The sequence below is a fragment of the Petaurus breviceps genome, unplaced genomic scaffold (genome assembly GCF_028583685.1).
Source record: "Petaurus breviceps papuanus isolate PSGF00001 unplaced genomic scaffold, PetGlider_PUasm1.0 76, whole genome shotgun sequence".
NCBI lineage: Eukaryota > Metazoa > Chordata > Mammalia > Diprotodontia > Petauridae > Petaurus > Petaurus breviceps.
This window is the reverse complement of record NW_027186473.1, coordinates 43,292,295-43,316,658: the sequence shown is the minus strand read 5'-3', so window position 1 is coordinate 43,316,658 and position 24,364 is coordinate 43,292,295. Positions and strand designations below refer to the sequence as shown.

The 24,364-nt window shown below is 37.3% G+C and overlaps 1 protein-coding gene across 2 annotated transcripts in view; it reads left to right on the top strand.

Annotated features, from left to right (window-relative positions):
* MGAT4D (MGAT4 family member D) overlaps positions 1-24,364 on the top strand; it is a 129,730-nt gene that overhangs the window by 91,657 nt on the left and 13,709 nt on the right. For both annotated transcript variants that reach the window (XM_069105413.1, XM_069105412.1), the window contains 4 exons: positions 14,312-14,423; positions 15,924-16,054; positions 20,280-20,387; positions 23,703-23,896. In XM_069105413.1, the coding sequence (XP_068961514.1) occupies positions 14,312-14,423; positions 15,924-16,054; positions 20,280-20,387; positions 23,703-23,896 (545 nt within the window). The remainder of the gene's footprint in view (positions 1-14,311; positions 14,424-15,923; positions 16,055-20,279; positions 20,388-23,702; positions 23,897-24,364) is intronic.

The window sequence follows — 24,364 nt, the reverse complement described above, 5'->3', positions numbered from 1 at the left end:
TCTGCCCTCTGCCTTCCACTAAAGGAAGATTGGACCCCATGTCATCTTTGGTTTGGAGAACCCTTGGCCCAGGGATGAGCAGTGATTGACCCAAGGTCCCCCAAGTAGGAAGCAGCTGAGTCTGTACTTGAACCTAGTCCAAGCCCAGTGTTCCTTCTGGTTCTACTGTTGTTCAAGCCACAATGCCCTACTTTACAAGACTCAGCTTCTTATTCAAATATGCTCAATCTACCAGTCAATCAGAAAGCATTTATTAAGCACTCTAGGAAATGTTTTGGAGTGTGCAGGGGGAAACAGCTCTAAAAGTAGGCGGCCTCACCCCATTGCTGTGGGCTGTTTCAGTTATTCCTTAAAACCATTTACATTTAGCTCTCCTTCATCAACTAATTGTGCTTTTCTAAAGCTGAAAGCATTTTGGAGAGAGGCTCAGTTACAATTAAGTGCTTTCTGTGCATGCACAGGGGAACTGGAATGAAAATGTGAAATGTGACAGCTACTTTTTGGCTCCTCATTTGGAATTTGTCATGATTTCAGGCTTATCAGTATAGGCTGTTATTTTAACCAGTGATTTATGCCTAACTCTGTCATGAACTGAATAAATGTGTTCTTATTTGCTGTAATTAACTCATTTCACTTGATAAGAGAGGCTACCAATAAGGATGATCTGTGTATCAGTTCAATTAGCTCAAGAGGAGATTCTGAGCTCTTAAGGACAGAAACTCATATAAACATGTGTCAAAAGTAATTGAACAAATTTGTAATAGACTGAGATATATAAAATATTAAAGGATCAGAAAATGTAAGGTTAATTAGGTAGAAATTGAATGGTGGGGGAGTTTTTTTCTGTCATTCACATAAAGTGGAAAGAAAATATTTAAAAATGAGTGCTTTTGTTATCTCTTAAAGGAAATAAGTCTAAATGAGGTATTACTGTGTTATTTAAATATTTTAGGATCTACACATACTTTACATACTTAATATGTGTCAGGCACTGTACTGAACCCTGCAGATACAAAGAAAGGGAAAAAAACCAAAACATGATCTCTGCCCTCAAACTCACATTTTATTGTGGTGGGCGGGGAGAGACAAAATGCAAGATATACATAATATTAGTGGAAGATAATCTCAGAAGGAAAGCATTAGTGGGAATGACCAATGAGAGGTCTCCTGCAAAAGATGGAATTAGACCTTGAAGATAATCAAGGGGGCCTGGAGGTGGGGATGAAAGAGAACATTCTGGGCTCAGAAGATAACCCTGTGGAAAAGCACAACCTGGAGACGGAGGCTTGCATGTGAGGAGAGGTTACGCACCGCTGGGATTCAAACTTCAGTCTACCCCCCGCTGCATCTCCAAATGTGCTGCTGTATCTTCCTTTGAAATGTTAGGTCCTGAGAACAAGGTTGTGATGCAGCAGTGGGTCCCTGTCCTCATTGGCTGCCTCCTCACCCTGAGAAAGGAAAGGGAACCATAGCCAGGCGGCAGTGATCTCCTGCCCTAACACCTTCCCAGCACCTCAGGGAGGAGGAACCTGTGGCTGCAGCTGAAGTCGTGGATGGCCAAAATGTCAAGTGCATCTTCTCTCATTTCCCAAACTGAACAGCTACCATGTGATCCTGGAATCCTGATTTTCTTCCAGGTATTAGACCTTGGGCTCTGCCCCCATTTTCTTGCAGTACCAGTGAGGCATACCCGGAAAAGCAAAGCTAAAAGGACCACTTTTTTAAATAGACCACTAGTGGGAAAAATAGTCACGATTTGAAAAAAAGATTCTGCAGAATAATTTCACTGCCCTGAGTGAAAGTGATAGGAGTATAGTTTGCCCTGGTCTCCATTCTGCTCCATACTTTACTTGTACCTAAAGGCCTTTGCACCAGCCTGTGAGCTGGGCTTTTCATTCAATTGGTTTATAGAATCAGGTCTTACAAGTTTATAATAATAATGGTAATAATAGCATTTGTGTCCCATTTTAAGGTTTTCAAAGCATTTTATAATTTCATCTTCCTAACCATGGAAGGTAGGTATTATTATCTCCATTTTACAGATAAAGAAACTGAGGCAGACAGAGCATAAGTGTTTTGGCTATATAGTCACACAGCCAATAAGTGTGTAAGACCAAATTTGAACTCAAGTCTTCTTGCCTGATTGAATAATGGAACTCTAGCCGATTCAATTATGGAACCAGTAGTTGAAGAATTTTTCTGATTATGGCTTACACTAAAGTCAGACTTCATTGCTTAGGAGTGTTTTTTATTTTTGATGTTGTATAACTTGATGGACAATCAAAATATCAAAAGAATCTTTTGTCCTCTGAAGATGTGAACATATCTGTTTGAATTTCAGTTAATGTGGCATGTGATACAGTTCACATAGGTACTTAGTGACCTTGGTAGTATCTTAATGTGGAATTTCTCTAATGTGTAAAACAACTACAAGTAAAAAAATCTCTTTAAAACAAGTCCTATTATGGGGTTCTCTACACTCATAAAAAATGAGCCATTTTGATATTTTATTGAATGACCTACAACTAATTGTGGAATTTTTTGTTGTTGTTGGGTTTGGGTTTTTTTTTTTGTCCTTTTGGAGGGGGGAAGGCAGGACAATTAGGATTAAGTGACTTGTCCAAGGTCACACAGCTAGGAAGTGTTAAGTGTGTAAGGCTGGATTTGAACTCAGGTCCTCCTGACTTCAGGGCCAGTAGTCTATTCACTGCACCACCTAGTTGCCCCAAAATTGTATTTTCTTAAAAAATAATTACTCCACCAAGACATCCTGCCCAAGTTTTTTCTTAATTTTGTTTTGTTTTTAAGTTTTTAGAAAGCTATCTTCTGACCCAACTCTTTCATTATGTAAATATTTTTAAAAATCAAGTCTGACATAGTGTCAGAAGAAAAGAATAGAATTTGATAATTTTGAGTTCCTCACCCAATGCTGAATTGGAAGTTTAGTCCAGTGAGTAATCAGGCATTTAAAATAATGTGAAAGAGAAAAGCTAAGCAAAAATTCAAAATAGAAAACCTAACCCTTTCTCTTTATCATAACATAGGGATGGTATACTGCCAACAACAGGATGATTGATTCATGTGGTGATATTACTTTGTGACTTTAATTTTACCACTTATTTTTTTATTTTACCACAAAACTGATTCTCTGGAACTATGGTACCAACTTGAATTTCTACTAATTTTTAGTTTTTTGGTAGGAGATTTTCTAGAGTAAGAGTTCTAAGTTTGTGGTCCCTGCACCCACAAGGAGTCTGTGAATACATTTTAAGATGTCTATGTACTACAATGGGGAAGAAATTTTTTTTAAATCTCTAACTGAAATGTACAATTTATTGAGATATGAATTTAAAAAAAATTAAAAAACCAACACTTGAGAAGGGGTCCATAGACATCAACAGACTGCCAAAGGGACACAAAATAGATTTTAAATCCATGTTTTAGAGCCAAGACCAAGAGGGCAGGCTAGGGAGAGGGGGCTTAGAGGGATATACCACTATGAATGGAAAATCATTGGGTAGCTGGAAGCAATATGGGGCATGAGAGTATAAAGAATGCTGACACCTGTAGTCTTAGCTATATGTATGTGTAATGGGCAAAGATTACTGAGTGCTGCAAGGAAGATGGATGGCAGTATAGTCATAATTTGCTTTCTTCATGTTTCGCTCAGCATAGCCCCCTCTGAAGGTCTCTGGCTTACATACTTTGAGCCCAGTCCTTTTTCAGAAAAGGACTAGATGATCCTTTGGCCTCCTTTAAACCTTATTAAATAACATCATTTTATTTGAATTATAATGCTGTAGAATGGAATACTTCCCTACTAAATATACTCAGGTCTTCCTGTGATATTTTTCTATGTTGCTGTTAACTCCCGTAGTGCAAATATACAGTTCTTGGCAGCAGTCATTTCTATGAATGATCCTTTTGAAAAAGTATAATTGTATTAATTATGTGTTTACTCAACAAGTATAATTTTCTTTCCTTAATCAAGTTTGGCTTTTTGAAGCCAAATGTCAACATACATAACTTCTGTATCCTTGTTGATGGTTGTGAAATAAAAGTATTATTGTGTTCTATCAGGGGAAAAAAATGACAAAATGTTATTTCCCACCAATGGTCTACTTGTAGATTCTAAAAGTGGAATAAATGAAAAGAAGCTTCCCCCAAAATTCTTGTAACCCACAGTATTTGACCTTAAATCTTTGAAAAAACATACAAAAATACTCAATGAACAGAAAGCATTTCATCTTGGGGCAGCTAGGTGGTGCAGTGAATAGAGCAAATAGAGCACCAGCCCTGGAGTCAGGAGGACCTGAGTTCAAATCCAGCCTCAGACACTTGACACACTTAACAGCTGTGTGACCTTGGACAAGTCACTTAACCCCAAATTGCCCTGTCCTCCACCCCCTCCCAAAAACAAAAAGCATTTCATCTTTATTTTTACTGCCACAATCCAGATTTCTAGAATGAAGGCTTAAAAAGACTATGGGGCTATTGGGCCTGAGCTGTCATTGGTTTGTTTGAATAACCAGGTCCAAATATCCTTTGGGATTTTAATACTTGGGGAAATCTTTGATTTTATCAGAGTAGGTTGTTATTTTACCAATGCAGATCATAACCCATTTATGTCTTCTCATTCAGTTCAATTCTTGCCCTTGTCCTTCCATGAATATGCTGCAAAATGACCTACCTAATGTGTTAGAGTTGTTCCTCTGGTTCTTTTAACAATCCAGTTGCCATATCTGTGCTATCCTTCTATAATTTCCCTTGCCATATAACCAGCCCACCTCTTTTTCCATTTTCCATTCAGTGATGCATTTTATATCATTTCTTCCATTTAAGTTCTTGTTTTAGTCTCCTTATAGGTAGCAGATTCCTTCTATTGTCAATTTTGTTATACAATTTTGATTCTTCTAAGATGCTGGTGTTCCATGATCTATAGTCACATCATTATTGGGAAGATGTTGGTGTTGGAAGGAGAGGTTTTGTTGACATGAAGTCACTTGGAATCATTGAGAGGGAACTGTGAAATATGTGTGTTTTTAGACAAACTCCATAGGTTTCCTCCCCGAAGTGTATGGCATGATTAATCTGAGCAAAAGGCATTCCTTATCCATTTGGGTTTTCCTGGGTGGATTGCTAGACAGTAATAACAGGTAAGATTTATAAAGAATTCTCTGGTTTTGCAAAGTGTTTTATGTATATTATATTACTTGATTCTCACACTAGCCCTATGAGATAGGTTCCTGTTTTTTACAAATGAGGAATTGGAAGAAGAAAAGTTTTAAATGAATTGCCAAGGATCACACAGCTAGAAGAGACTGGGACAAAATTTAAACTAAAATCTTTCAGACTGCAGGACCAGTGCTCTATTCACTATGATAATTTTGAGTGACTATAGATCTTTTCAAGGAAGGAATTTAGTGTTCTGAAATGGGAGTCAGTCAATATTGTATCATTTGCAAATAGTCCTTGTTGGGAGAACCTCATCACTTATAGGGAATCTTTCTTACATTTATCTCCCTGTTTAATGCCATGATTGATAAAGATAATCAGACAGTCACTGAACTGAATTACCTCTGTGGCTGAGGCAGAGGCATAGAACACTGGGCGCAGAGTCAGGAAAAACCAAGTTCAAATCCTGCCTCACACACTTAATAGCTGTGGGACCCTGGGTGAATCTGCCTCCGTTTCCCCAAAAGTAAAATGGGATAGTAATAGCACCTAACTCCCAGGGTTGATGTGAAGATCGCATAAGATAATATTTATAAAGCACTTAAAATAGTGTCTGGCACATAGTAGGTGCTTAAAAGTATGCTTGTTCCCCTTTCCTTGTTTATCTATCAAGGAATCTTTGTTTTTTAATCTTAACATATACAATGCTAAGAAATTTTTGAAGGAGATTCTCTAGGAGATCATTGGGAGAATCTTTAAGGATGCATTTTGCAATATGGAGTCATGTTTTTTTATGACTAACCCACATGTGCACACATACACATGTACCCATTAAATCTTGTGTTCTATAATTTTCAGTCAGATGTGGTCCACTTCTCTGTACCACCAGATTCTCTCTATTGTTCCCTACTACCTCTTGGGTTCTCAGTCTGGATATATCCACATTCTTTTCTGCTCTTATGTGTCTTGATACCTTTTTCTCCATTTGTTGCACGAGAATAATTTTTGGTAACAAACCCAATTGTTCCCATCACACCTTTTCTCAGTGTCCTTTTTAGTGTTTCATTTTAATCTTCTGTAGCTTGTGATATTCTATTATTTGTACCGAGAGACCATTATAAGGAGAACACTGCTATTCAAAAGATGAGATTCTGAGAAATTTAGGGAGCTGGCATTCTTATTGGGAGAGATAATGTTGGGGTGGGAGGGGGGAAGGCATGTCCATGTATATGTAGAAAGTACACACACATGTATAGCAGATTACAAGACAGCCTTGGGTAAGGAGGCACTAGCAGTAGAGAGGAACAAGAAAGGCTTCCTGTAAACGATGCTTTTGAAGTTAACTAGAGGCTCCTCTAGGTGAAGGTGAAGAAAGAAAACATTCCAAGAATGGGAGACAAGTCACAGAGACAGGAGGTAGAGTTAAATAGAATATGTATATTGGATGATGGAACCCATATCTGAAAAAGAACTTGATGACCCAGTCCTATCCACCCCAATAAGATGAAAGTGTATGCTATTTACCCCTCTTACTTGCTGTCTCTTAGCTTGATAGGGCAGGTGCTAAAGATTTAGTAGAAGTATAAGTAGGCCAGGACGATGCAATTAACTAAGAAATGCTCATCTACTGAAGAACCCTGAGCATGCAAATTTAGTTTACCATCCCATGCATAGTATTACAAATGCTTCCAGAGGGCATATTGGGAGAAGGAGTAATCCGAATACATGCTGTCATTGGGGTGGTGGTGGGGAGAGGAGGTGAGAAAAATCAAGCACTCAAAATCTTGTGGAAGTGAATGTTGAAAACTAAAAATAGATTAATTAATCAAAAAGAAACAAATGCTTCCACAGCTTGACTCCTTTTTCCTGATTTCATTTCATAGATGTCCAGAAAAATCTGCCATCAACCTGTTCTTTTCCCTCCAACTAGGTCTTATTGTCTGATGGAACTAACATTGCATCTCATTCCTATAAAATGTTAGTACCCTCTAAACTGTGACAGCCCCTCCCCTGCCAGTTCATAGTATTTCATTTGTATTCAGTCCCATCCAACACACATTAAGAACACTGATGATAAAGCTTATTTGGGAAAGGCTTTTCAGAGTAGGTGTCACATGCGCTGATATTTAAAGTAAGCTTCAGATTGTAAGAGGCAAATTAGGAGTGCTTTTCAGGGATGTTTCCAGTAAGTACAGTCTTCAAATTTCCACAGCCCAGGGAAGTATACTGCTTTCCATCCTATGGTGGTGTGTCCACAAAGTTCTAGAGGTCTAAGACTGGCTGAAATATCTTTGTAGAAGCTGCCAGCCTGACTGCAACAGGAGAATGAGTGGTTCCAGGGTCTGTTGCACTACAGCTGTTGATCCCAAGCCAACTGGTCCCATCCACCAGATTTTCTGGCCAAAGATATTTCCTGGGTTTCTGTCTCAGATCAAACTATTCTCTGGCCATTTCTCATCAATTATCTGATCAATTATCTGATTGATTAATTTGTCAAAGGATTTCTCTCATGGTTGAAATCACAGGCAGGGAACCAGTCTCCTGGCTGCCCTGATTAAACAGTCTCCATGTTGAGTACTAGCTTTGGAAAGGAATATCATATGGCCAACTCCACAGCCCCTTTACTGTAGTCTCAGGATCCTTGTCCTCCAACTTTGCTTCCATAGATCTGCAGTTACTAGATGCCATTGAGTGAAATGGTGAGATAGATATCCTTTATACCCCCTGCACTTCTATCAGGTACCTCATTGTTCCATAATATTGGGCATGATTTTAAGGATGGCAAAGGAGAAACACTTTCCAGGGTCATTGTAGGGAGACGCCCACTCTGCCTGTTCTTTTCTTCCTAATTGGTTGGCATAACATGGCAGTGGCCATATCTTTAGTGTACTGCCCCTTCCCCCTGCCCCTAGTCTACAATACCAGTCATGTTCATTTTCATTTCCAAATAGTCATTACCTGCTCCTGCTTCTAAGATCCCTAAGCTAGGCTGAAGTTCCTTATGAAAAGGAGCATGACCAAGGAGTGACCATTTCAGAGCAGTATACTGGCTACTGCTGCAGCACTGAATGCGTAGCTCTGAGGGCTTAAGGAGACATGAGACAATATTTATTTCACAGGTTCTCGTCTTGATGTGCCATGAAGTGAGATTATTCTCTTAATGTCCTTCCGTGTCCTCCTTCTGAAACCTTACTGGCCAGTGAGCCTCTAATCTGAAGAGTTCATCCTTAGACAATACCTGGGCCAGTGGCTAAAGAAACCCTTTGGGAGAAGATATCTTCTTCCCTATCCCCTCCAGGACCATGCTTTCTTCCTTTATAAGTACCTAGCGCATAGTAGGTACTTAATAAACATTTATTGTCTAATGACATCTTCCCAGAATTGCACAGTAATAGATTTAGTGCCAGGAAGATACAGGATCAAATTCTTCTTTAACATGACTTTGCTTCTGATCATAGGCACACCATTAGATGTCACTGAGTCTTGGTTTCTTTATCTGTAAAATGAGGACAATTACCATCCATAGAACTCACTCTACAGCTATGAGACTGAAATAGCATAATGTGTGTAAAGTGCTTTGAATACTTAAAAGCATGAAATAAGTGGAAGTTGTTTTTGATTTTCTGAAGACTGAGGCTAACAAGGCAAATTCTCTCTCTTTTTCTCTCTCTCTGTCAAGAAGTTTCAGGTCTTAGCTTTTAAGAAAAGCTAGCGCTATTGTGAGTTATAGTAAGAAACACAGTCAAGGATGAAGGAGGGAATTCAGTCCTGGTAAAGACAAAGGTGGTGTACTGTGGTCACCTCTGCTTTGAGAATATATATATAATATGAGAATGAGTTGAAAGAAATGAGGATATTTAACCAGGAGAAGAGATTTAGAAGGTACTTGAAAACTATCTTTAAATATTTGGGGACTATTCAGTGGAAGGAGAAATTAGTCACACTGCTTGATTCCAGACAGCAGAGCTAGCAGAAGCTGCACAGGGGATACATTTTGCCTCAATGAAAAGGAAAAAAAAAAACCTCCCTAAGAATTTGAACTATTCAGACATGGAAATGGGTTATTTTGGGAGGTAGTAATTTCCCTGTCCCTACCACTGGGGCAGGGGTGGTGTTGGAATGCTCAGGTGGAAGCTGGATGCCTATTATAGCTATTAAAAAAGGGTCAGGTATCACTGAATAGAGTTGTGCTATCAGATTCAAATAGAAAGTGAACTAGCTGGGTAGGTCTCATACTGACTTAGAAAGATACATATTAGTATCTTTTAAAAATATTTTGTTAAATGTTTCACGCTTATATTTTAATATGGTTCTGGCTGTACCTGGGATGTGTTGCCTGTGTACTTGATGCTTATAGACTAGGCCTGGTAGGTCCCTTGCTGTTCTTAGATTCAGTTTGGCCTGTCACCACAGGTTTATTAAAAGTACCCCACATGTGTATGGGCACACCTCATTTTATTTTCCTTCACTTTTTTGTTTTTTTTAGAAATAACTTTTTTTTAAAATTGAAGGTTTGTGGCAGTCCTGCATTGAAGAAGTTTATTGGTTCCATTTCCCCAACAGCATGTACTCATGTTATGTCTATGTCAAATTTTGGTAATTCTCACAATATTTCAGACTTTTTCATTATTATTATTATATCTGTTACAGTGATCTATGGTCAGTGACCTTTGATATTACTGTTATTATTTTGGGATACCATGAACCACTCTTACATAAGATGAACTTTATTTGTAAATGTTGTGTGTGTTCTGACTGCATAGCATGTCCCTTAACATGTAAAAAACATTCTCAGGAAGGTTTATGGAACCAAAATTAAGAACCCCTGATCTAGAACTTGGTTTCTATTAGCATAGTTTTTGAGGCTACAGGATCACCTATACATTACAATGAGTGATTAAAAGCTGAGTTACAGCACAAAAGAACTCTAGTTAGAAGATCGGGTCCAAGTCTGACTTCTGATGCTCACCACCTTTGTGAAATTGGGAAAATCATTTCACCTCCAAGACCTTATTTTCCTCATCTGTAAAATGAAAAGAGTATATAGACTAGGTGGTCTCTGAGATTCTTTCCAGCTCTATATATGATACAGTAAGAACTTTAGGAGCCTTATATCCTTATTGAAATAATATAAACAGTATAGCTGTTAAAACACTTGAGAATTGTAGGGAAAAAATGGGAATTACACAGCTGCACTCTTAGTAATAACAAAGAACTGGCTACAAGGTAGATGTGCATCCACTAAAGAATGGCTAAAAGTTGTGGAACAGGATTGTCTGTGCCTTTAGAAATGAGAAATCCTGTGCATTTAGAGAAGCATCAGGAGACTCATAAGAACTAATACAGAGTGAAAGGAGTAGAACCAAGAGGATATCATCCGCAACACCTAAAACCATGTTAAAAAAGAAACTAAATACTGGGTAAATAAAATTACCAAGCTTGGGCATGGAAAACATAACTTCACCCTCTTTGTAGAGATGGAAACCGTGGACTATTATGTATATTTAAACGTGGTTGGATGTACTGATTGATTTTTCTGATTTTTTTTTTTTTAATTTCTCTAAGTCTTTGCTAAGTCTAAGTAATGGTTCCCTGGGGAGAGGAGACCCCATTAGGAAATAAGGATGATATAAAAACAAAATGTATCAACAAAAATAAGATGAAAAATAAAAACAACAAAAATGGAAATTTTATAGTATATTTTCATAAGTGAATGCAAAGATGTGGCTTAATTTTCTTTGCCTACCCACAGGTGTTTGTGGAAGAACAAAATTCAATATTCAACAAGCATTTATTAAGAACCAATGTGTCACTATGGTGAAAGGTGCTGGGGAAACTAGGAAAAAGCAAAAACAGCCCTTGTCCTGAAGGAGCTTACATTCTAAGGAGGGAGACAATGTGCATTGAATTAAGGAGAAACTCTGTGTGTGTGTGTGTGTGTGTGTGTGTGTGTGTGTGTGTGTGTGGAGAGAGAGAGAGAAACAGGTTTGAATCTTTGCTCTGTTTTTCTACATGTATGAACTTGGGCAAATCCTGTTCAAAAATGTTATCTTTTCAAAATAGGGTGATATAAACAGCCTGTACCAGATATAAATAGATTGTATTAATTTTCCCATGCAGAATACTAAAAACTGAAAATGTTTATTTTGGGGACTATTATATTAACATGTAGTTGAATTGAATCCTGAAATGCAATGCTATGCTCATTGACCACAAAAAGAAATTTATGAGCCAACACTTTTCCCTTCCCCCAAATATCTCCTACAAAATGTTTAGATTAATAGGTTACAGGTATGGAGACATTATACTTGTAAGCAGTGTTTTCATTGCTAATGTAAATATTGGGCCAACAGTTAAATTTTACTGAAATTGAGGAAACAATATTTTATAAGTGAAAATATCCTCTAGGAGAAAAAAGGAAATGGCTTTTTGTTTAGTAGCCTGAGACTGTGCTTTGCTGAGACTTTTAAGAGCTTCTCTTCCCCCTTCAAACCAAAACTTCCTCAGCAGAGCTGAGAAGAAATGAGGAAATGGTTAGCAGCTGTGAGCTGGAAGGAAGACCAGTGGTGAGCGAGGCCTCCTGATGTTTTTGACTACTCAACCAGTTGTGGAATTGCTAGATCATTGAACACAGTCGATAAATCTAGTTGTATTGATTGCATTGATAAATGGACTTATCCTTTCTGGGCCTTCACTTCTCCATCTATATGTTGAAGGGGGAAAAATATCTCACAAAAAACACTGATTCATCCATAGGTGGGAGATAGTGAGATTTTATTCATAATTCCAGGGACCACCTCTCCACCATGACCACCACTCAATTTCTGCCTTCACTTCTGTCTCTGGTGTACATTTAGGAAGAGTTCTCTTATTGATCTAGTCTCCCTGTTGTCACTGTTGCTGCTGTTCTTGGTAGCTGTATTCTGAGCTCTGTTCCTCTTCAGAACACATTATTTCATTCCCTCTTACATTTTCTGGTGTATGTAGAATAGTCTTGTTAGTAGAATTTATTTCCGTTTGCACTTGAAGGTCATTTTCCTGATCATCTGCAGTTTGCTGTTTCTGAAATGAACTGATAAATTTAAGACACCAAGTGTCTTCGAATTGGCAACCTTGTTTTTTGCTTTGCTTTTGTTTTGTTTTCTGCAGGTGATCTATACATTCATTCAATGGTATTTCCTTTTTTGTGTTCAGGAGTTCCGGGGACAGTTTTCTTATACTTTGTCTTGTTTGGATTCTTTGACTTCTGGGAGACCTGTTATTCTCAGGTTGTCTCTACAAATGCCATTTTTGAGCTCAATATGGAGAACATGTTTTCTTTTGGTGTTAACTACTTTTCATTCTTCTTTTTCTAGATTATCTTCTTTGTATTTGTATTCCTAATGAGTTTTTCTCTCCTGTGTTTCTTTGGTGAGACTTGCCATTGCAGATTGAAATTTTTTTTTTATTCTGCCAAATATTTCTGCTGTGTAGGCCATAAAGTCTGTTCTCATAATTTTCATTTCTCCTTTAAACTACTCAGGAACAGCATGTTGTGGTTCCATGTTCTCCTCAAATTTCAAATTCCTCTCTAATCAAATATGGAGTTTTGCTTTAAAGTATTTATTTATGAACTTGTTTATTGGATCTGGAATCCATATTTTCATCTGGGGTCAGTGCTATCCCTGTTGATTTATCTGTTTATGCTTAAGGTCTTTGAGTTTTCATCCTCCTAAAATCTTTAGTAATTTTCAGTCTTTTCCTCCATTTCCCCCTATTGCTAACTTTCTGACTTCCTACCTGTTATGGTGCTTTCCCTGGGGGCTGAATCTTATAGTGTCCCTACCTCTTCCCATACTTGGCAATTCATGGTGCCCCAATGATGTTTGGACAGACAGAATTAACCCCAGATGCTGGGTTTTTTTCTCAGGCTTAGTGGAATGACAAACAACTCGACAATGCCTTCAATTGTCCTGTCCCATTCCCTTTATTTCCTAGATTCTGGTGAATTTCTACAGTTTGTAGCTTGGAACTCTACAACACTGGAAAGAGGGAGAAGGAATGAGTTGGTTTTTTTTTTTTTTTGGCTAGTCTATGGGTGGGTTGGCTAGTGCAGCCTTGTGACTGGTAACATGGTGTGATCAGTAAGGGAAGAGGTGCTGAGTGTTCTCAAGGTAGGCATTAGTTCATAGCATGTTTTAAAATATTCTTTTTGAGTTTTTAGTGTCCTGGATCATGGAATTAGCTAAAATTGCTTCATCTGTGTATAATTTATTTTGTTGACATTTGAGAGATTGTGAAGATCAGAGACAATGTTTAGTCCTTCATCTTACTGGTCATATGACTTATCTAGTTAGATATGCATTTCCTATCATAGGGTCATAGAGTTGGAAGTGACCTTGGATATCCTTCTTTCTCATATTACAGATAAAGAAACTAAGACTCAGAAAAGTTAAGTGACTTCCCCAGGGTCTCATAATGACTGTCTGAGGTAGAATTTGAATACCTCTCTTCCTAACTCCAAATACAGTCCTATATCCTATATATCATGCCGTCTAGGCATTTTCTATACCTTCATGAGTTCTCTCAGCTTCTATCCCAGTTAGTAAAGTTGCTTCTCTGCCTTTGAGGCTCCAGTCATGGAGGTCTAAACCTCTTTCTGTGTGTTTTATGAGGCTTCCCTAAAGAACAAAAACAGCTCTGGTGAAATCACCCAGTTCAGTACCATTATCCCTTGGCCCAGATCAAAAATATTCAGCAGCCATATTACTTGAACCTTGGACATATGATAATATCTAACATAAATAATATCGGGATACTTAACCAGTGTAATTTTATGTATGGTACTCCATTACCTAGAAATATAAGGATGAGAATGAAAATAAGTGGGGGAAAAATTTGTCTCCAAATGATAATGACTGGGGGGACAAAGGATAGCAATTTAGTCTGTCTACTGTCACTCTCAAATAAATTCACAGTTCTTTAAGTGAGTGAAAATAAAACCAATTGCATTCCCTCATTAGATTCTCATATCATTAATATTCTCATTTTGGTCCTCTGAAAGCAAGTCATTGCATTATAGACTTAAAGTTCATTTAACTTATTTATCACAGTCCATGAAGGACTAATGTCATTTGGATATTGTCTTTTTTTCCAGCTAGAAGATGATATCATAGCCAAACCAAGGTATTTTATGGCAGTGAAGAATTTTGCATTTAGGCAAACCTCCGATTGGCTTGTACTAGAATTCTCAAAGCTTGGGTTTATTGGTAAGTAATTTCTCTGTTTTGTCGGAGCCAAGATTTTGGGTTGTTGTTTTTTTTAAACAGCCCTTAACTCTGAGATTTCTTAAGAATTTAAGAAGGTACTTAGTATTGAGCAAATAATAGAGGCATAACAAGAAATAGTTTCAATAAAACTGATTATTTTAACAGAACCATCTGTACTGGTATTCCAAATAATACTAACATGCATAGAATTTTTTTTTTTGATGAAGAAGAAAACAGTGTGCCATGTCTCAAGCGATTTAATTTGGTCTTACCCACATACAGAAACCCAAAACAGCAATGATATTTTAGGCAGATATATTCCTGAAAATATCAAAAGAAAAATTCTTTTAAGCCCTATTTTTCAACTAGCTTCTACCATAATAAAAATTGTGTCTGCATGAGAGGCAGCATGGCATAGTGGATAGGGAACTGGACTTAAAGCCTGGAAAATCTGAATTTAGATTTCTGCCTGTGACATACACTAGCTATGTGATTGTGGGAGAGACTCTTAAACTGTTAGTGTTTTAGGCAAATCTCAAAGACCCCCAAGTTGTTTTTTTATCTTTTATTTTTAAAAATATCTTAAATATTCCCCAAAATGAGGAACTGAGACTTGAATTCCAAGGCTTAGTCATATTCTCTAGAAGTTACTGTCTCTTGCAAATTCATCAAGCAATGATCTCAGAAGATAGTGTCTTAACCTTGAGGGGAGAAAGAAGTGAGAAGGTTCTGGAGATGGAAGGAATCTTCAAGATCAGCCCTGTAGAGCAACTCTCTCATTACTCAGATGAAGAAACTTGAGGCCTAGACAAGTGAATTTAACTTCTCCAAGGTTTTAGACTCAATCCAATGGTCTTTGGTCATTCTCTTCCCCCTATACTACAACTGGATCTATACTAGCCTCAGGCTGCCATAACTTTATATTTAAGGGAATCCTCTAAAAAAAAAAATCCCCTCCCACCCCCGGAAAAAAAAAAAGAAAACCCCAAATTCCTATATCAGATTGTATGCCATCTTTGGGAATGGAGAGAGGAAGGAGGAGAAAATTTAAAACTCAAAAATCATATAAAAGTGAAATGTTGAACCAATAAATTTAAAATAAAATGAAATGAAAAAAATTCTTTTTTACCTTTAGGTCATTTCTCATTCTATCCTAATGAAGAATTATCTATGGCTAAAGCTTCTTTCCAAGCTTAACCCAGGGACCCCCTCCTACATGAAGCCCCTCCCAAATCCTAGCTGTTCCTGCCTCCCCCTAAAGTTCCCTTGTAGATTCTTTGTATATATTTTTCATTGAATTATCTGTGCTCATGTTGCTTTCTCCAGTAGAATGTAAGTGATCCTTGAGGACAGGAACTCTCATTTTTGTTTTTGTATTCCTAACTTAGTATAGGTGCATAATAAATACTAATTAATTACTTGATAGTTGTATGATATATATGTGTGGATGTATACAGTTTACATAGTTAATTGGATTAGTTATTTCTTTTCTCCCCCCAGGAAAACTGTTTAGAACCAAGGATCTACCTTTGATAGTGCAATTTTTAATAATGTTCTACAAAGATAAACCTATAGACTGGCTTTTGGATCATTTATTCTATGTGAAAATATGCCATCCAGAAAAAAATAACGTGAGTATTTCTTTGTTTTTGCAGAATACCAAGTATGTGTTGACCCTATAATGTAAAATAATGTGACCCTATCAAGTTAGGAAAATGTCACCAGTCATGTTGAATACCTTGCTGAAATGGAAATAGACACTGTTGACGAGGCCTTTCCTGATTATCTTGGCTGCTAGAGCTCCCAATCCTACTCTCCTCCAATATTTTGTATTGGTCTATTTGTGTACACATTTTATCTACCTGGTAAATTGTAAGCTTCTCAAGGACAGGGATTGTTTTACTTTTATTGTATTTTCAGCGGCACAATACCCTTCACTTTGTAGGTACCTAGATTAAGTCTAAGAACTAAACCCATTATTTCGCTGGTCTAGGGAACTTCTGGATGAGAAGACCTTCTAGTGATAAGTCAGTACCTTCTTTGCAACTTAGAATTTTTGAGAGACTGCCTTCATCCTGAGACATTAAGTGACTTCCTTAGGAGGCACTAGACTTTACCAGTAAGCACCCAAGGCAGAACCTGAACCTAGTTAATCCATAAGGAATTTAACTGTGAAATTGCTTCCCCTCAGTGCCTTACGTCCTGCCCCAATTTCCACATATACCTGGTTTGTGGTATAATGGAAAAATTTAGAGGCAGAGGTGGTGGTTGTTGTTCGGGTGTTTTTTCAGTCTTGTCTGACTCATTGTGACCCCATTTCGGATTTTATTGGCAGAGATACTGGAGTGGTTTGCCATTTCCTTCTCCAGCTCATTTTACAGATGAGGAAACTGAGACAAACAGGGCTCTATTCTCTCAGTCAGAGGACCTGGCTTCAAAACTCAGCCTTGCCATTTAAAAAGGCTGAAGTCACTTTTCCTTGGGCCTCAGTTTACTCACTTAATTCATCCATAAGAAGTAGGAGTGGGAGTGGATGGCATCCAAGGTCCTTTCTGGCTCCAAATCCATGATCTTCAAATCTTATAAAAATAGAATCAGCTTGCTTCCTGGAAAATGTTAACACTACAGCATTAACTTGGAGAAAAACAGGAGAAAGGTTCCAAATTCATAAGATTTAGAGCTAGAAGGGGAGTTACCTTTCTGAAGTCCAACCCCTCACCACTCACTCACCACCTCCCTCATACTCTCTACTACCCCCTAATGCTTTTTTACAACTGAACTATAGTTTCCAATTATTATTCATCTATCAAGTAAGCAATCCACCAGAAAGTCAACTCTTTGAGAGTAAATGCTTCATTTTTTGCCTTTGTATTCTCAGCACCCAGATACATGTTTGTTGATTGATATAGAGATTTCTACTTTTATCACCTCCAAATCCTAATAACCTCCAAAAATGCCACTAGTGAAGTAGTCCCTCTTCCACATGTTCTTCTCTGCTTTTATCCTTACTCTGAATACTTGTCTATGGATGAAGGGAAGGAGGTGAGGTGGAGAGAAGGAGAATGAGGGAGAGAGGGAGAGAGACAGAGGTCCCCATCTTTAGCATGAACCTTAAGAACTGATTACAATATTTAAAATATTCAGATGTGACTGGGACAGTAGAGGACACCTTATTGTGTTAAAAGAAATTCCATTTTCTAAAAGCTAAAACAGGAGAAGGACCCGGACAGGATACAGTGGGGATCCCATTAGGAGAAATACCTGTCTTGTGAGAGAAGAAATTTTTTTGTGGAACCTGATGGAACCACTACATTTTTTTTTTTCAGGTGCAGCTTTAGTATAAGCCAAAGCAAAAAAAGAATAAAATCCTATGAAGTTTTTAGGGAAGCGAGGCAAGACCAAGAATTATGCAACATAATCTATTATTTATTAAAATAAAGTAACCATTTATCATGAATCACTTGTTTTAGATGAGTAAATCAACAGATTTTTTTTTTTAGCTTCACTTTACTCATCCCTTTATTTGTATCTTAGGACCTGTCTGAGGACACTGGATTGTTTAGGTGGACCTTTTCCTGCATAAGGGAAGTTCCAAGTCTTGCAGTTGCTACATATTGAATTTTATCCCTTCTCCAGAGTTATTTGTTGTTTCCTTGCTTAGATGACTTGTTAGAGAAGCATTATGGTGCAGGGCAAAAGTGTCAGAGGACAAAACTGATTAAAATATAATTGGGAAATATTTAACAAAATTTTTTAAAAATCCAATAAAATATTGACAATGTTAATATATGGTTTTCTAAGTCAGTATGTAACTGTCAGGGATCCTTGTGTATAGTTCAGTGTCCCTTGTTTCCACCTCTCAAATAGGGGATAAAGGGCTGAACATGAAATTAGAAAGAGCTGACTTCAAATCCCACCTCTGACATTTAATGATCCATATGGTCCAGGGTAGCTTCACAGACACTCGGCCCTCTGTAATGCCTCTCGATTAAAGTTAAAATGTAGTTTCCTTTGGTGAAGTACGTTCCCATATATCTCTATAATCCCAGTTATTGGCAGGGAGGTCCAAGTCCTGAGTCCACTCAGACCAGTGATAACCTTCCTAAACTTCAGTTTTATCATCTTTCAAAGAGGGTTCACAATTCCTGTGCTGGGAACCTCACAGGCATGTTGTCATGCAAGACCAGAGGAAACAATGAATGTGTTTTTCATATAAATAATGGTAGTAGTTTTATTACAATATGTATAAATAAATTACCTCTTATCCAGCATAGGGTATTCCAGCATAACAAGGAAGCAAGCAACAAGCCACTTATTATGCATTGGTGATGTAACAGGTGGAGCAGCTTGGTGGAGCAGTGGAATCTTAAGTGCCAGGCTTAAAAGTCAGCAAGATTCACCTTCTTGAGTTCAAATCTGGTCTCAGACATTTACTAACTGGGTTACTCTGGCAATTCACTTAACCCTTTTTGCCTCAGTTTCCTCATCTGTAAAACAAGCTGTAAAAGAAATGCCAACTACTCCGGTACCTTTGCCAAGGAAACCCAATGGGATCACAGAAAGGTTGGATGTGACTAAAACAACTGAACACCATCATGTATCAGGTGCTATGCTAGGCACTAGGGATAAAAGTTCTATTGGAAGAAAAACATGAATACTCATAAGTAAATACATACAAAGTAATTTGGAGGGAGGGATATTAGCAGCTGGGGAGATAAGGATAGACTTCCTATAATAGGTCACACTTGGGGTGATCTTTGAGGAAAGCAAGGATTCTCAGAAGGAGAGATCAGGAGGGGGTGCATTCCAGGTATGGGGGAAAAGTATGCAAAGGCATTGACATGGAAAAGCAAGCAGGCTCTGGTTAATAGTTACTATACAAATGTATATTATGTATACATGCACATACATATATATACACGTGTATATGCATGCATGTGCACAGTGGGAGCGGGAGAATAGGCAGATTTTTAAAAAATTAAGAAATGTATACATAGCATGATTTGTATGTTTAAAATATAAATGAATATGATGAAAAATAATGAAAAAATATCATGAAAAAATAAAATATAATGAAATGTATTTACTATACTTTACTAATACTATTAAATATTAAGGGGAGCTAGGTGGTGCCATGAATAGGGCACCAGGCATGGAGTCAGGAAGACTCATCTTCCTGAGTTCAAATCCAGCCTTAGGCATTTACTAGCTGGGTGACCCTGGACACGTTACTTCACCATGTTTGCCTCAGTTTCTTCATCTGTAAAATGAGCTGGAGAAGGAAATGGGAAACCACTCCAATATCTCTGCCAAGAAAACCCCAAATGGGGTCACGAAGAGTCAGATACGATTGAAATTACTGAGCAACAACAAAAATTTACTATTAAAAGTATGTTGACTCTAAATTTTCTTTGACCATTCAAAGCAGTGTCATGGAGTTATCTTTATGTGCCTCAAGTATCATTGTGTCATCAGTCATTTAGTTGATCAAAACATTTATTAAGTACCTATTATGTACCATGTACTGTGCTAAGCCCTAGAGATTCAAAGAAAGGTAAAAAATGATCTTTGTCCTGGAGGAGCTCATAGTCTAATGGAGGAAATAACATAGAAACAGTAAATATCATTTCCCAGGTAGGGAATGCTGGTATATAGAATTCTGCATAACTGAGAACTTAGGAGCAAAAGCTTAGGGTCAACAGTTTGATTGTATGATTTTTCTCTACTAATCAAAGAAATATAAATTAAAATTACTTATTGGTAAATTACTCATCCATCATAATTAATGTTTCTAAAAACATTTAAAGTTTTGTAATTGTTTTTTCCATTTGAAAATTATTTCTCTTCTTCCCCCAGCTTGATTGTGAGAAGCAAAAACAGAAGCTACGCATTCAATTTAAACCTTCTCTGTTTCAACACATGGGAAAGTATTCATCATTGTCTGGAAAAATACAGAATTTGCAAGTAAGATACTTTCAATTTAAAAGTTGTTCCACTTTTTTCCACATGTTTTTCATTTGATAAATATCAGATAGCTTTGATGAGAGTCACTTTGTTTTAAAGTCTAGGAGTAAAAAGAATGTTTGGCTTGGGTATGAAAGAACTAGGTCCAAAATCCACCTTTGACACTACGTAGCTGTATGACTAACCATTGACCCTCTCTTTACCTATGTGTAAAAAGGAGGTAATTCTTGTACCCTTCTACCTCACAGATTTGTTGTAAGGAGTATTATATAAACCTTATAACTTGATATAAATGTGAGTTTCATTTCACAAATGAAGTATCTTCAGAAAGCTGAAACACTTTTACCAGCTGGAGATACTGGACATGGATTGGTCTTTATTTTATGCATATCTGTCAAAGTAAGTCAAGTTAGGGAGACATAAATATAAAAAAACAAAATGTAGTGCTGAATTGGATGCCACAGAGAATAAGCAAAATAATAAGAAATAATAAAAGTGCCATTACCTCAAAGGATGGCGACATCACTGTGTCCTAAGGAAGTCTGAGAAGTGTCATTGGTTAATTAAAATAACTGTGCTCATAATTACCTATTTGTGATGTTCCTTGATCTCTCTGGGCTTTAGTTTTCCTCATTTGTAAAATAAGATGGGAATGGCTGCTGTTTAAGGTGACTTTGTACCCTTTTCAGAGGACTTAATGTCAGGATAGCTGCCTGGCTTCCACATATCTCTCCAGCCAAACCCTGAAATTTGCATCAGGTCAAATAATGATCGAGAAATCTGAGTAGAAATGGTAGTAAGCTACTTCTACCCCAGAACTGCACAAAAAGTCAGCAGTCTCCACACCATCCTTAGCAAAGCCAAGCTGCAGCAGGGGCTGCTTTAAGGTATGACCAGAGATAGCCAGGGACATGTGTGACCTTGAAAGGTTCTTTTTCCTGGGATGAAGCCACAGGGTGGTCAGAAAGGCCCAGCAGGTCACTCCCAGCTGTCAGGGCAGCCCAAGCCCAAGGAGTCTGAAGTCCCTACCACTGTCCAGAGATGCCAAAGCGGGCCCTGAAGATCTGCTGCTCCTCTGAACTGAAGAGACCTAGGGTGAGGCCTAATCTCAGGAGTCAGAGCAGTACAGGAATCCAGGAGACCCTGGGCAAGACCAAGCAGGGTCTACTGTTTGCTTGTCCTGAAACAGAACCCTAATTCAGAAGCTAAAGCTGGAGAGATGATTAATTAAAAAAAATACTAGTCATTATAAAAAATTATTCCAAATTTAAGTCCATAACAACAATAACCAGAGATTCAGAGAAAAGGTTGTATTTTCCACAAGGACTTCATAAATACCTAGAATAAAGCAAAATATTAAAAATAAAAATAGGGGTGGCCAGCTAGCACAGTGAGTAAGAGCACAGGCCCCAGTGTCGGGATGACCTGGGGATCAAATCCGGGCTCAGACACTTAGCACCCACCCAGAAACACCTGGCCGTGTAACCTTAAGCAAGTTACTTAACCCGAATTGCTTTAAAAAAAAATAAAAATAAAAGTTCTTGAAGAAAAACTTGGAGCAATGCGTAGTCTACTCCAACAACTAGCTTTTATTAAGCTCCTATTGTATGCTAGACACTTTACCCTCAACCAAGAAATATGCTTACTGAAAACTAAGAATGGATCAAACAAACCAATGATTCTACGAGAAAGGAAGAAATTTAAAATAAAATCAGTATCTGTATATTAAAAAACGATTTGAAAAGTGGATCAAGGAGAAATAATTTAAGAATCTGCAGAATCTCTAAAAACTACATTTAAAAAAGCAACATTACACATTTCAAAGAACTGTAGACAGAAATTGGGAAAGGCTGAAAAAATGGCGGTATTCAAATATAAAGTAATAATATTCCCCCACAAAAATTGATAAAAGAGACAATTTCAGAGAGTCCTTTGTCATCCGAACTAAAAGAATGAAATGATGGGGCAGCTAGGTGGTGCAGTGAATAGAGCACCAGCCCTGGAGTCAGGAGAACCTGAGTTCAAATCTGGCCTCAAACACTTGACACAAACACAGGTGAATAGGAAGTTTTGAAATTTACTATAGAATTTATCATATATTTTAAAAAGAAAGTGGTATGAGTTTGAGATTCATGCACTCATATAGAATTTTCTTTTCATGTTCTGCTCTACGTAAAGAAATATTCTCTCTTTTTTGATGTTTAGGATTTAAAAAATTAAATTGAAAAATTTTAAATCAAATTTTATATTTTAAAAATGTAATTATAATATTTTCTTTGTGTTAAGACAGCACATTTCACATATTTGTTGAATTCAATTCTGTTTTGGCTCTTTGAAAATTTCCAATGTTGATTCTGATTTTGTTGTTATTGCTTATAGGTCTAGAGCTGGAAGGTACATCAATAGGTCATTCAGTGTAGCTAAGGAAATTGAGGTCCAGGGCAGTTAAGTGACTTGTCCAAAGTCACCAGAATTAGAATCTAAGTCCTCTTTTTTCCTAGCCCTATTTGGAGCTATGCTATAATAATTTTGATTTTCCCCTATATTTTGCAAAACAGGCATAGAAACAAGAAAGCATATGCATTCAGTAACACCCATACATTCCCAAAATGGGCAGTATTGCCCCCTGAGGGGCACTGGAACAATCTAGATTGGGGTGGTAGTATTGCTGGGTGCAGTTGGGGGCAAAGAATAAAAATAAGGGGGCAGCAGAAACATAAGAAAAAAGAGAAGAAAAGAAAATTTTGAAAAACCATTTGTACGTGTTTCATCCATTGTGTAACAAAGTTAAAGTCATAGTGATTACATTATTTTCCAAATAAACTCACAAAATGCAAGTTATATCCAATCAGTGATAAGTCTGCCAACAGGTATTAACAAGTAAGTATTGGTAGGCAAGCCTGTCCCTCAATGTTGGAAAGTTGGGAAGTCCAGCATACATTGGCAGGAATATGTGAATGTAATGACTTGTTTACAGTATGATGCTATATAGTTATGTGCTGAAACCTTGCATCATCAGAGTTTCACTGCAGGAAAAACCTTACAAATTTATAATACATTATTAAATTTAGGATGCATCACTTAAAAAATTATATTTTTTTGAAATGACCCAAATTAAAAAAAATAAACATTAAAAAGGGTTAAGAAAGTATATTTCCAGGGGGGTGCTAAGCAATTTTATTTAAAAGGGGGTGGTAGGTCAAATAAATTTGGGAGCCTCTGGGTAACACATGTAGACTACTTTAAACTCTGTATTTGCATAATGTAAGCAAGGTATATGTATTTTAATTTATTTCCCTTTTTTTTTGATTATAGGATGCTGATTTTGGAAGACGGGAATTTTATGCATTCAAGTCCAATCCATCTGCAAGTCTGAGTACTTCTTTAAAAGCCCATAAGCAGTATTCTTTGGAAAATGCTTATTTAAGGACAGGGTTTTTCTGGGCTGTCTCTCCAAAAGCTGGTGACTATATCCTCATACAATTTAGTAATGCATTGAACGTAAAGGAGTAAGTATTACTGCAAAAGAAATTTTTTTTCATTTTTCAAATGCTTTATTAACATTCATTTCTGACAGATATTGAGTTACAAATTTTCTCCCCGTTTTTCCCCTACCCACCACCCCAAAATAGCAGCCCCACAGGATATCCCCTCCTCCAATCTGCTCTCTCCCATATTTTCTCCCATACCCCTTTTGACTTTTCCAGTAGGGCATGGTAGATCTCTATGCCCCAGTGCCTGTATATCTTATTTCCCAATTACATGTAAAATAGTATTAATAATAGTATATATATTTGAATATTTGATTTTAAAATTTTGAATTCCAGATTCATTCCCTTCCTCCCTTGTTACCCACCCTTACTGGGAAGATAAGCAGTTCAGTACAGGTTGTACATGTGTAGCTAATGCAAAACAATAACATAGTAGATATATAGTAAAAGACTGACTATATTTCCCTCCCTCCTATCCCACCTCCC